This window comes from Sphaerodactylus townsendi, linkage group LG08, assembly GCF_021028975.2.
Source record: "Sphaerodactylus townsendi isolate TG3544 linkage group LG08, MPM_Stown_v2.3, whole genome shotgun sequence".
Lineage (NCBI taxonomy): Eukaryota > Metazoa > Chordata > Lepidosauria > Squamata > Sphaerodactylidae > Sphaerodactylus > Sphaerodactylus townsendi.
The window spans coordinates 66462361-66475488 of NC_059432.1; the positions used below are offsets into that span (position 1 = coordinate 66462361).

The 13128-nt window shown below is 42.8% G+C and overlaps 1 protein-coding gene across 1 annotated transcript in view; it reads left to right on the plus strand.

Annotated features, from left to right (window-relative positions):
• Positions 1-9191, plus strand: part of LOC125437562 — a 178156-nt gene extending 168965 nt beyond the window's left edge. Inside the window, 4 exon segments of the mRNA XM_048505244.1 lie at positions 3593-3836; positions 5282-5359; positions 7566-7663; positions 7666-9191. Of these exon segments, the coding sequence (XP_048361201.1) occupies positions 3593-3836; positions 5282-5359; positions 7566-7663; positions 7666-7797 (552 nt within the window). The 3' untranslated portion in view covers positions 7798-9191.
• The last annotated feature ends 3937 nt before the right edge of the window (positions 9192-13128 follow it).

The following is a 13128-nucleotide window of genomic DNA, read 5'->3' on the forward strand; positions in this document are numbered from 1 at the left end:
TTGCTGATGAATTGGGAACAAATTAGGCTATCCTATACCCAGTTTTTTAAATATATATATGTTTTATACACACACACACACACACACACACACACACACACACACACACACACACACGTGTGTGTGTGTGTGTGTGTGTGTGTGTGTGTGTGTGTGTGTGTGTGTGATATCTTTTATATATATATTGCTTTCAAAAGGAAGAAAAGATGTAAGTGAAAGAAGATACATATCTTAATAAAGGTCTTAATTACAGAAAATAAAAATTAATTGATGTATTTATTACAGTAATTTGTTCAGTGGGTACTATACAATTTAATAAAATATGTTTTATCATTCATTATCTTTCATAGTATCCCACGATGTCTCTTCCCCTCTTATCCCTTACTCAATTCTCCCTAGCTCCCCTTCCCCTCCCTGGCTTCCACTCTCTTTCATCTTTCAACCTATAGAACGATAATACTTTATTCTAGACATTCTTTAAGCTAAAGAAGAAGTAAAAACAACTATAATGCTCTATTCAGAGACTGAGACTTAAAAACAAAATTCTTAAATTATATAAGAATTGGTCATTTTTCATTATACTAAATTAAAAAAAATTATTTTAACTTTTACCTATGTGCTCAATCATGCCGGATATTCCTGTTATTTAAACTGGATCTACTAGCACATCATATGTGGTGGAAACATATTCTGACCACGGCTGCCATATTTGTTGGTAATATTCTGCTGACCGATTATTTATTTGAAAGGAGAGTCTGTCCATTTTGCTATACCCAGTTCTGATTGCTTACAATCCTGTTACAGTCTTGACTATGTCATTGGGAGCACCATAGGAATCCTGAAGTTCCTCCAAATTTACTCTTCATCTCTCGAGCCAACTTAGAGGATTTCACATCCAAATAACCTTTTTTCAAGTCTTTGAGAAAGTGTGTTGAAAAATTGAGATGACCCACATACTCATGGGATTTGGAATAGTTGATGCAAGATCACTGAATGGATTTATTCCAAGAGAATGCAGCTGATGCAAGTGTGGGCATCAAATCCATTCAGTTGCCATGGAAATCTTGCATAATGAAGGATACTTAAGCAGAGAGGTTGTACTTGATGTGGAGGGGCTGGCAGGTTTTCTAAAAATATTTGGTTTATTGAGTTAGCCAGGTAAAGGTTCTTCAGAACTGTGTAAGATTCTTGTGGGATACGGAGAGTTTGGCAAGGCCATTGAAGGAGCTCACAAGACTGTAGTGAAGAGTAAATTTAATGTTTTATATCTCTTCCCAGAGTTTTCAAGGAACATTGAAACATAAAACTTTGTCTTGGATCCACTGGAGCATTTCTATAGATGGAAGAACTTCCAGCCATGGAGTGCAACTTTCTCCCTCCACTGCAGCAGAAAGGAGGAGGGGAGAAAGTCATGCTCCACAGGTGGAAACCCTTGCAACTTTGGAAAAACAGTCGAGCCTCAATGCTATACGTATATCTCCTGCTAAGACTGTCAATTTTTATAATTAATTAAGAAATGTTAACATAATGGTTCCCGTGATTTCATGTCAGCCTAGCTTACCATTTATCAATTATCTGAAAAGACATAACAGGAATGATAAAGAATTTCAGCAATGACCATCTGGCTTTCTGAAAGCATTTGGGAATAGTAATGCCAAAGAGAGTTCATTTTCATACCTAGTGAACAGCTGACAGAATGCAAGAATTTCTACCTTTGCCACTTCTAGCATGTGTTATTGATGAAGCATGTAAGTGGAAACATCTCTACAAATGTCAAGGCTAGAAGTAGGACCTTGATGTATAAAGAAGCCATATAGAGCAGCACTGGGCATCTGCCGGCTGGAGATCTTTCACCATTGTGGAGAGAGCTGACAACCCCCCACAGTAGAAATGACAGTCAGTTCATCCTGAATCAAAGTCTATGCCTTAATATGTTTTCTTCCATGCAACAGGATTTTCAGTTGAAATCTGATCTATACAAGTTGGTTTTGCAGCTAGAAAGTTAGAAAGAAGCTGACCTCTGAAGAAAATCAGAATGCAAATTAGACACTTTCTACAAAAGCTGTAAATTTTATTATGTTAATTTGTGGGACAAAGTCACCTATAATGCTTACCTTTAGGTATAAATTGACAATAATAGTCCACAATGTTCTCCAGCTGTTTTTAATCTGGAGTTGAATCTGGGGAAGGATTCCCATCATCAGTGAAGGAAGACAGATGGCAACTAGGCACCAGGCATTTTCAGTGTTGGCACCTTGCTTTTGGAATGCCCCCCTTCCCCTGAGGATCAACTGGTACTTTCCATACCGTTTTCAGGCACCAAGCCAAATTCTCTTTCCACCCAGGTTTTTAACTTAGGGGCTTAACGTTCTAGCTGTTTTATGAACTTGTTAAGGTGCTCGGTGGTTGTTCTATGCTGTTTTTAATGGCTTCTTTTGTTTTTATAGTGGTCGTTTATGATGACATTGTGATTTTATAATGTTTATACTTGTAAGCCACCTCAAGTGGAATATATGACATAAATTATGTAAATAAATGAATAAATAAGATGCTTCTAGAGTATGTTCAAGTGAAACTTGCTGTAGACTTAACAAGACACTAAGTCATAAAATTTTATATCAACTTTATTTTGGCAGGTCAAAAAAATTTATTAGTCTTACTCTACATTGCGTAAGATCTGTAGTTGTGTCATTTAATTTAATGAGAAAAAACTGTTGACTTTACTGAAACAGTTTGCTGTATCTATTTGCTTGATTTCATTGTTTAAATACTTTTTTTAATAAAAAAAATCATCTAACAGGAAGGACCCACTGTGACAGCTGAAGGCTGTTAATATTGCTCGTGACATTTTCCCAGATATTGTTAATGGCTTTGTCATTAAATGAACAGATGCTTTCTATGTCATTAGATGTGTAATGTGGGAAGGAGCTCTGAAGTCATGTCGAATTGCTTAATTTGCATTTCTGGTTGTACAGCATGTTGTTGGTTAAAGAATTGATTTATTTGGCCTCCTCCAAACATTGCAACAAATGGATTTTTGCATATGTATATAACAGGTTTGACTCTATCTTATCAAGCAGTTCCTACGTGCTTTTCCTGTTGGGATTCCCCAAACTCTCCCAAACTTCCTTTGCTTTAATTTCATGATGTAAATCAGAGCTACTTTGGGGAAGTTTAGAGAATCCTCATTGTATATGATTGTTACTGATTTCAGAGATGATCAATATGTCACCTGGTAGCCCAAAAGATAGACAGTATTCCAAGAGTGAGAAGCAACACCTGTATAATTGATACAGCTCATTTAATGAGTCTGATTCCAATGTGTTTTTCTTCAAGAAGTCTTAGGACAGTATGGCAGCCTAAAAATATTCCAACCCTTTGATGTTGGTACTATGATATTTCTCCACTTGTACCCACAAATACAGATGACAACCTCATATATTACTTTTTTCTGATGTAACAATCCCTATTGGAAAAATTGTATGTTATTTTAGTTTGTAACATGTGCATAGAAACCTAAAGTGTCCTTTTGGCCAAGAGATAATGCATCAGAGATGATACAGGTCAAGACCCACTGATTTTTTTCTTGTAGGACCTGTTGCGACGTGATATCCTCTACTATAAGAGCCGACTCAGCATGGACAACATGGAGATCCTGGATGTGGAAGATGGCAAAGATAAAGACTTCAATATCACTGTAAAAAATGCATTCAAGTTGCACTGTAAGGACGCAGAGGAAGTCCACTTGTTCTGTGCAAAAAAGCCTGAACAGAAGCAACGTTGGCTCAAAGCGTTTGAGAACGAAAGGAAGCAGGTTCAGCTTGACCAGGAAATGGGTGAGGACAGCCAGAGGAAAAGTGTTACAGCCTGTGATGTTGCAGTTAGAATACTTCCCCTTGAAACATCTTCCCCATGCTCAGATCTAAATTTTCAATGTACTCCCACTGCACTATTGATGTAGCAAATAGAATAGGGTATAACAGCGATTCCCAAGTGGGGTTCCGCAGTACTCTGGAATGCTGCAATAACGCTCAGGGATACTGCAATAACGCTACTGGCCCCCCTCCCATTGTGGTGTCTCCCAACAGTCTAGCCAGCTGCAGCCCTGAGGAAGCCTGGAGGCTGGTGGCAGCACCTTGGCCCCCTGTGCTGCCCGGGAGCATGCTTGCCGCCCCTGCTGGGCTCCCTGTGTGCCCTTACCACCATTCTGTGGCGGCTGGGGCGCTTCCCAGCTTGCTCGCCCCCATTCTTGGAGCTTGGCAGTCTCGCGGCCTCCTTGGAGCTGTGCCAGGGTTTCCCCCGACACGTCCTGCTAGGCTGGAGTCCGGGGCATGGGCTGGCCTCCACCCCTGGACACCTGACAAGCCCCTTCCCCCACCCCCAAAACTCCAGCCAGGCCTCCCCTGCCTCCCCATCCCACCCCAACCATCTAAGTTTTACCTTCCCCATACATACCCACACCCTTCAACCCTTCCTCACTTCAATACTCACCTTCAACCCTCCCATCCCCACTCCTACCCACACCTTCCAACTCTCTCCCACCCTAATACTCACCTGCCAACCCTCCCCATCCCAACCCTTCCCTTTCTTTCCTCCCCCACCCCAAGCCTCACCTTGCCACCCTACCCCACCAGAACCCTCCTTTCTGCCCTCCCTCACTTCAAGCCTCTCTGTTCCACCCTCCCCCAATCTGCCACCCCAATAATTCCCTTTCAACCCTCCTGCCATCCCCAGTCACTTCTCCCCATCCTCCCCCTCTCCTCACCTTTCCAACTTACCCCAAGCCACACCTCTCTGACCCCTGAGCCACAGACCTAGAGCCAGGAAAGTGTCGCGCCGTGAGAAAGGGGTGTAGAATCAAATTGGTTTCCTCAGGCAGAAGGAATTTCTACCTGTGGCATCGCTTCCCCCTTTCCCCCTCTCACTGCAGTCCAGAATGTCTAAAGTGCTACTCTTGTTGAACAGAGAACCCCCACAACAAGCACAAGGAGTCTGCCATGGGGTGTGTATGTCAAAAATCACTCATCCTTCCTTGGTGGAAATTATCCAGCCATACCTATATCTCCTCCCCCCACCTTGCTAGCTGAGATCTCAAAACCACATTTACTGCAGTCCTCTGCATGCTTATTTGAAAGTCATTCCCATACACTTAATTCTGAGGAAATATGCATACACTCAGTCAGCTGGAGTAATTGGGATTTTCCGCTTGATTCCACCCCACCCCCATATGAGGAGAAAGTGTAGCTAAGAGTTAGTTAATGAATTCTCTTTCATCCTCAAGGTTTTTCCATCACTGAGGTTCAGAAGAAACAAGCTATGCTTAACGCCAGCAAACAGAACCAGACCGGAAAACCAAAAGGTAACTAGGATAGCTTTCCTCTTTATTTTTCACATTCTCCCTGCCCCCCCTGCATTCGTAGCACAGCAACATGGGAAAATAAGAATGCTGAGAATAATCAGGTTCCTTGGCCACAGGCCAAACTTGTGTAGCTTGTTGTAAAGGCACAAACAGGCCTCTGTGGCCCTAGAGGGAGCTGCAGACCTAGCCTAGGTAAACAGAGCAGAGCCGCTGGCTGTGCTTTATGGCAGAGGAACATGCTGTATTACAGTCAGCTCTCCAATACAAGTGCTATTGTGTTCCCCAGTTAGCCTTCCACACACAACTCCATGAATTTACTGAACACACAGGGGAGGGAGAGTGGACATGAGCATGCTGTCCCCTCCTTCCCTGTGATCTTCAGCTCATGCGCATGGCACTTATTCATGAAGAAAGTGACTGTGCATCCCCCCCCTCCCCACACACACACACGCCACACACAAATGATTGGCAACATTCAGAAAGCCACATCCCCAGGCCTGGGACTCTCTTGCCATATATTTGAATCCTGCAGATAACTCAGATTACACTGAATTGTGTGTGTGGGGGGGGGGAGGGGGGACATGGCCAGGATGCTCATGCCCCTGTGCCTCCTTATGGATTTAGTCAACAGGGAGGTCATGTGTACAGCAGTGCTGTGCAAGGACAAGGGACCAGATCCAGCAATTGCTGCTACGCTCCCCATGTTTTGCTCTTGCCCTTCAGCATTTAAAAACTCAGACCATTAAAACGGACCACTGACATCAGTTTCCACCCTAAAATAGTATTTAAAAATCAAGCCATTAATTGAAAGCTTGGATGAACAGAAACATTTTGTCGTGGTGGAAATGTAAGGACAGAAACAATGTTCTAAAACAAATACTCCGGGCTCTGTTACTGCAGTGCTGGTCTGTGATATGTCTAGAGCTGTAGATGATCTCTAGAGCATGTTATTTTCTGAACTATGCATACTTTTTTGTTTTATCAGAAGTGAATAGCATAAATTATTTGCCTCAGGATTAGTGATGCTGGGAAGTAAGAAAATTTGGATTTTTCTGGTCCCACTTACATGGTAGCCATTTTCCCATCCCCTTTCTATATAGCAGTCTTCCCTCCTTTCCCTCCAGGACTTAAAAAAAATATATCATTATACTGCTATGACAACCTGTCTATCAGATTTAATTTTAATTTTCACCCCAGTTGTTGTGCCAATATCAGGGGGAATGTATTATGGATATCTCTGCATGGTAAAAAAAAAACCCCTAAAGACTCACCTAAATCAGAGCTTTGAAACCTGATACACAAATTGTTAAAACAGTATAAAAATATTCAATTGTCAATGTCTTTTTAAAAACACCCTAGAAAAGTCCAAGTTGCACAGTAATGGGAGGATGGCAGCTGCCAGGGGAATGGGGCAGGGAACATGCAGGAACATGCAGGAAAATCTCCCATTTAGAAAGCCTGTTGCTGCTGGGTGGAATCAACAGCCACAGGGACTATGCTAGCCTATGCCTCTGTAGAACATAACAAAATAAAATAAATTAATATTCTTAAAATATGGGCTGGGTTAGATTCTGTTAAATATTGTTCCAGCCTCATAATAGTGGAAACCATTGACTTACAATATCCTCAGTAATGTCGTCTCCAACTCCATAGTAAGTCCATTTTATGATCAAGATTTGAGTCCAGTGGCACTTCAAAGACCAACAAGATTTCCAGGATAGACGTTTTCAAGCATCAAAGCTCTCTTTATCCCTTGCTATCTGACCAAGAGAGCTGTGTCTCTTGAAAGCTTCTACCCTGGAAATGTTGTTCTATAAGGTGCTACTGATTTGAATCCTACTCTTCTACTACAGATTAGCTACCACCCTGAAACTATCCATTTCATGATGTGACGAATACTAATCCATCCTGATTAATGAATGGCTATGTTGGATTGACATGAGTAGTTTTCCCAGCTGATCATCACTGCCAAAGCAATCCAGTATACATTGTTAAAAGCAATATGAACAAACCGAAGACTACATTTCTTAGTACATTTTATCCAGATTGACCAACGTAGTCTGAAATAGTTGTTTTTTAAAAGTCTTTGTGGGGTTAGATTTTAAGAGGCAAGATAGTAACAGTCCTGTTGAGCATCAGTTTCACCAACAAGTGTGGGGGAAATGCCTATAAGTGTCACAGTGTGCTCACTTCATTGTTTTAACAGTGGTCACCAGGACGTACTATGACTTCCTGATGCGGCAGAAGCACCCTACTTTGCCTACAAACCTCCCCCAGCAGCAAGTTTTCATGCTGGCAGAGCCCAAGCGCAAGCCTTCAAACTTCTGGCAGAACATCAGCAGGCTGGCACCATTTCGAAAATAATCGGAAGCAGCTTGTGTCCTGTGCCTGAAGACCTTCTGAGAAAGCACTTTATGCATCGAGCCCTGGAAAACTAAGCACTAGCTCTCCCTCCTGGCTTTCAGAGGGATAGCACTGACCCTTTCTTCCCCTTATTTCTCTACCAGACTGAATGGGCTCAAGTGCGGAGGATGACATGGACCGTTTTCCATTTGAGTGTGTGTGTGTGTGTGTCTCATGCTCTCTTTTTTCTTGAAAATAAGTCATTCAAGTCTGCACTTCCTTTTGAACACCCAAAAGAAAAAGCAAGAGTCCAGAACCTCCTTCCCCTTTCTTTTTAAAAATCTTTCTTGGTTGTCAGATTCATCTTGGGCTGTGCCTGCTCGAAGGAATGGTGTTTGCTTTCAGTTTCAGCCAGGTGGAAATGGTGAGCAAGTGAGCAATCCCTGTTGCCTGCTCAATGTTTGCTCAGAACACCTGGCCAATATTGCTGCTGTTTATGCACTTTGCTGGGCCAAGCAATTCACCTCTCCCTTCTGCCAGCCCCACTGGGTTCGCAGAAATCTTGAAGAACAGAACATCCCTGGTTGGCACTCAGACACCATTCATAGGAAACCACCCTTAACCATCCTTAGCTGAAGACAAAACTACTTATGAGCCAGAACATCAAACACAAACCCCGAAGCATGACTAACAGAGACTTTTGCAATCTAGTTGAGTTAATATATGGGGGGAGAGGGGCGGCGTTAGGGGGAAATGTGCCTAAATTAACTTTGGATTACTTTTACTCTCTTCCAACACTTTGCCATAGTTTCTGGCCAATGAGCATTTCTCAATGTTTTTAACGTTTATTTATGGTAAAAGTGCAGATAACTGTATTTTGTACAAGTTTGTAATCTGTCTTGTCAGATGTTAACTTGATGCTTGTTTATTTTTTTTTCCTGACAAAAGACCAACATTTGTAAGCCTATACACTTAAAGATATGCCACACAGAAGTGTCTAAAGATAAATTTCAGAGATACCAGACACTTATAAATATCAGTATTACTGGATGCTGTGCCACCCGTGCAGACATCTGCAGAGGAGGCAAGGGTGCTACAAGGAAGAGAGGAACACAGCTCTGTTTTTGTGGGTTAAGCGCCTGTACGTCAAAATCATGAGCAAAAATGCTCATTTAATCCTTGACTAGATAAGGAAAAAAGATTTGCCTTATAATAGTGAGATAGTTAGAAGCCATAACTGACTGGATCCCATAATTTGGGGATTCCTGGTACTGTGAAGTTGGAAGGCAAACCCCAACTTACTCTTGTATGAAACTACTGCAGAGAAGTGAGCACTCAGCCGTCTGAAGGAAAGCGATGCAGTGCCAACTATAGTTGGCCCAAGACCAGTCACCTGAATCCAGAAGCATGTACAGATTCGTTCTTGCACTATCTTCCCCCCCATGGGAGGGGACTGCATTTAATTTCATAAAGAAACTTGTAAAAGTGACTAACTGAATTTGTCTGTATGTTAAACACTATCATATCATCTTTGCATCTGGGCCACCCTAGTTGGAGAACAGGCCAGAACTGAGCAGAGGACCAGGCTTCTAACCATGTGTGATCAGGGAGAAACACGTATGCTAGATCTGTGTTGGAATCCAGTTTGACCAAAGATCCACACTACTTTAATCTGAGTATCTGGAGGCAGCTTTCCTTTTGCTGCTTCTCACTTCTGTGTTAAAGGAGCTGCTGGCTTATATCCTCTCCCCGGATTAAAGGACTAACCCCCAATCTGGCCAGTGAACTCCACACAGACAGCTACAAGGGATCTACTGACAAGCTGGCAAAGATCATCTGCCAGCTTGGAAGGAATACTGAGCGCCTGGATAGAGTGGAATCCAACACAAAGTTTTTTGATAAATTCTACAGGCTTGGCAAATCAGAGACTTTAAGCACTCATAACATTAATGATACAATAATAAAGCCCACTGTGGCTGCTTCTACGTGGGAACAAAAACAACACCCCTACTGTGGAAGCAGCATTGGCCAGGATGGAGGTGGGCAGGGATGGGGTCACATTGCCCTTCTCCATGCTGCTTGCTACATGTCCTCATCACTCTGGCCTTTGTGCTAGAAATGGCCAGATATTCTTTCTTGGCGTAGATTAGTATGCACAGGAGCTGCTCCCATTCTCAAAAGGGGATGGGAGAGACTATGACCCAAAATAGAGCAGCTTAGCAACATGTTCCCAGCTTTTGGCACTTGCAGGCTCCAGCCCAGGGGCTGAGCTGATAATTTAATGCATGGTTCCCACACAGATAAGCTTGTGTGTGTTCCCGTATCTGCTGATACAGTACAGAGGGGTTCCACCCTGCAACTTCTCTGTACAATCTTCTGGTAGTAGCCATCCCTTTCACTTGGCCACTGGGACTTTTCAGTGGAGTATTATATCTACACATAGAAATGTCTACAGTTATTCCCAATTTGATTTTAAAAAAATCTGTAGCTCTTTCCATTGTGGAGATACATCTTTCCCCTAATATCTGTCTTCAACTGAACTGCTTACAGATTTTATTTTATTTCCAATAATGAAATCTGGGAGTTCAGAGAACCAGTTACATATACTAACATGTAATATTCAAACCAATATTCAAATAAAACAAACCAAAAGCAAAAATGCCTCCATTAGTAGAGGGAGGAAATAGCTGTTGCAAAGATAGGTGCCGTGTGGACAGGAAAACCCAAACTTTCCCATCCTGGCTTTAATGCGATCTTTGCCAAAACTTTGCGGCAAAGCAGCTTAAGAAAGACTGGAGAACCAGGGAAACCCCAGGTGTTCCATGAATGCACCACAGTTTTGTGAGGAAGCAGGAAAATCCCTGTTTCTCACCAGCATTGATTCTGGGGCAGGAAACCTTTGTGGAAATCGCTATGGTTTCCACTTGGCAAGAGCAGAACCCAGTGATGGCATTCCAGTCTTATATTTAAAAAGCTACAATCAAATTAGTCATTAAAACAGTTTCAGTTAACACATTTAAGATGCCAGAGGATGAAAAAACAAATGATATACCCATGCCCCTGTAATCTCGACCTTAAGTTGGTCTGACCCTCTCCACTTTGGAGGGTTTGGGTTTCCTAATCTATTATGAGAACTCTGATGCCATCTCAGAATATGGCAATAATTGGGGCCCAATTAGATTCTAGGTTGGCTAGGGCATATCTCTTCAGGGCACTGGCCATCAAGAAGATGGTGCAGGGATTTATAATCAATAGATTTCAAAGTATTCTGGACAACCAAAAGCCGTTGGGCCTAATGGCCTCCACAACATTAGTTGTATTACACACCAGCTCTTTAAGAGACGGCAACAAAACTGATTTGTGTGGAACCATGATCCCATTGGAGATGGTCCTGCCAGAAAAGTCGTGTCAGTCTCCAGTCATCAGGTTGTTGGACTGGTGGGCACACTCAAGATAACTTATTACAAGGAGGGGCTTTTCTCCCAGACCACTTCAATGCATACATGGCTATTGATGCAACTTTGTGGGAATGGGCAGCTCACATGGAGGGCTTGCAAGCTCAAGGTGCGTGGTCAGATGTAGGAAAGGCATGCCGAATACTGGAGCTAACAGCTATATGATTGCCCTTGTATATTTCACAGGGAGGCTGTCTGGGAGAAATATTCTTGTAGGGACTGTCAACACCACAGTAGGATACTATGTTACCAAGCAAAGTTGTATTTATTCAACCTGGGTCAGCAAACAGGCATCCTGAATCTGGGCATAGGCAGTCCAGCACAACTTGTCCCTGTCAGCCATTCACATTCTGGGGGACAGCAATGTATTGGCTGATGTGTTGACCCACACAGCCCTTCCACCTTGGGACTGGAGCCTAAATCCATTCTAACAGTTCTATTTCAGCAGTGGGGGCCTCCTAGAAATAGATATGTTTGCTTCTGGATGGAACAGGAAGTATGACGCCTACTGCTCAAGGGCAGGAGGTGGGAGGAAATCTCTGGAGGACATGTTCCAGTTTCACTGGAGTAGTCTGTTCCTTTATATCTTTGACCTAGTCACTCTGCTGAACAGAATAGTGGCAAAGATTCCGTCTGACAGGCCCAGAGCCATAGTCGCCAAGGACCAGTCTTACACCTTCCCACCAGTCATATCCTCTTGACAGCAGTTTAGGTGAATGTGGCCACTCTCAGCCTAACAGGCTGGTTAGTAACTCCTTAGAAGTATGGCCACCACATATTAGGGATGTTCTGTTGATGTTCATCAGGCACTACGTGGTGGATGTTGACTCCAGAAAGGAAGCAGCAATTGGGAAGGCAGTCCAGCAGGGAATATTAAAACAACAGCCACGTGTTTACTTCCACAGAAGAGAAGCTTGCTACTCTACCAATGTAGGATGCACAGAGGACCCATGAAGATGAAGAATGGTGTTGCATTTATCTGTAACAATGGTTAATTGAGTAGGTTTCTGTGCAAGTATACATGCCCTCCCTCCCATCCCACCATGGGCTGCCACTTGAATATCGCATCTGACTATCTCTAATTGTTATAGCTGTGGCAGCAGTAAAACTGAATATGTAAAGCAAGCCTTGTTTTAAATGGGGACTAAACAAATTAATGAAAGATTTACCACTACAAGCCATCATGGCTCAATGAAGCCTCCATGCTCAAAGGATAGAAGCAAGGAAAAGCTATTGTAGGCATACCATGTACCAATAGTTGGTGACTGAAAACAGAATGCCAACATAGGAATTTCGCCTGGTACAGCAGGGCGTCTGTCATGTTCTTACTGACAGAAATGGCTAAAATTAAGTTTGCAGACAAAACCTTAGTGCTAGTGAGTCTAAATTACAAAGGAGCACAGCAAAAGCTGCACAGTCTAGAACCATATTAGCCCTTTAAAAGTTAGAAACAGTTTGGTAACTATTATGACTAGGTGGAATATAGATTCTGGCAAGCGAGACCACATGTAGCACAAGATTTGACTTTGCTTCACTGCCAAAGCAGGGAGATTTGCCAGTGAGTACAGCTTTGCCTTGGACCACTTTCCCCTGTCCATGGCCAGCCTGCCTAGCTCTACTCTTCCCATTCCTCGCACTGCTGTCCATGCCTTCCCCTTTGCTTCATTCCATGCTGCTTCTCTAATACTCATTTTGATGTATCGATATACAGAGGAAAAGTACAAGCAGGATCTGTTTCTGGCTCCAGCCCACTTCCCCCTCTCTGCTTCTGCCCTACCTGATAAGGAGGACTTTTAAAAACTTTTTTTCTAAACAAGCTTCTTTTTAAAAACAAGAGGTTGGGGGAGAGTATGGCATGGGAGAATATCAGCTCTATAGTATTGGGACTACTGAGTGTTATGAGATCTGTGCCTTTAAGAGGGGTGGAGTTACAAGAACCAGGAAACAGAGGCCCGTTCAGACTAGCTGCAA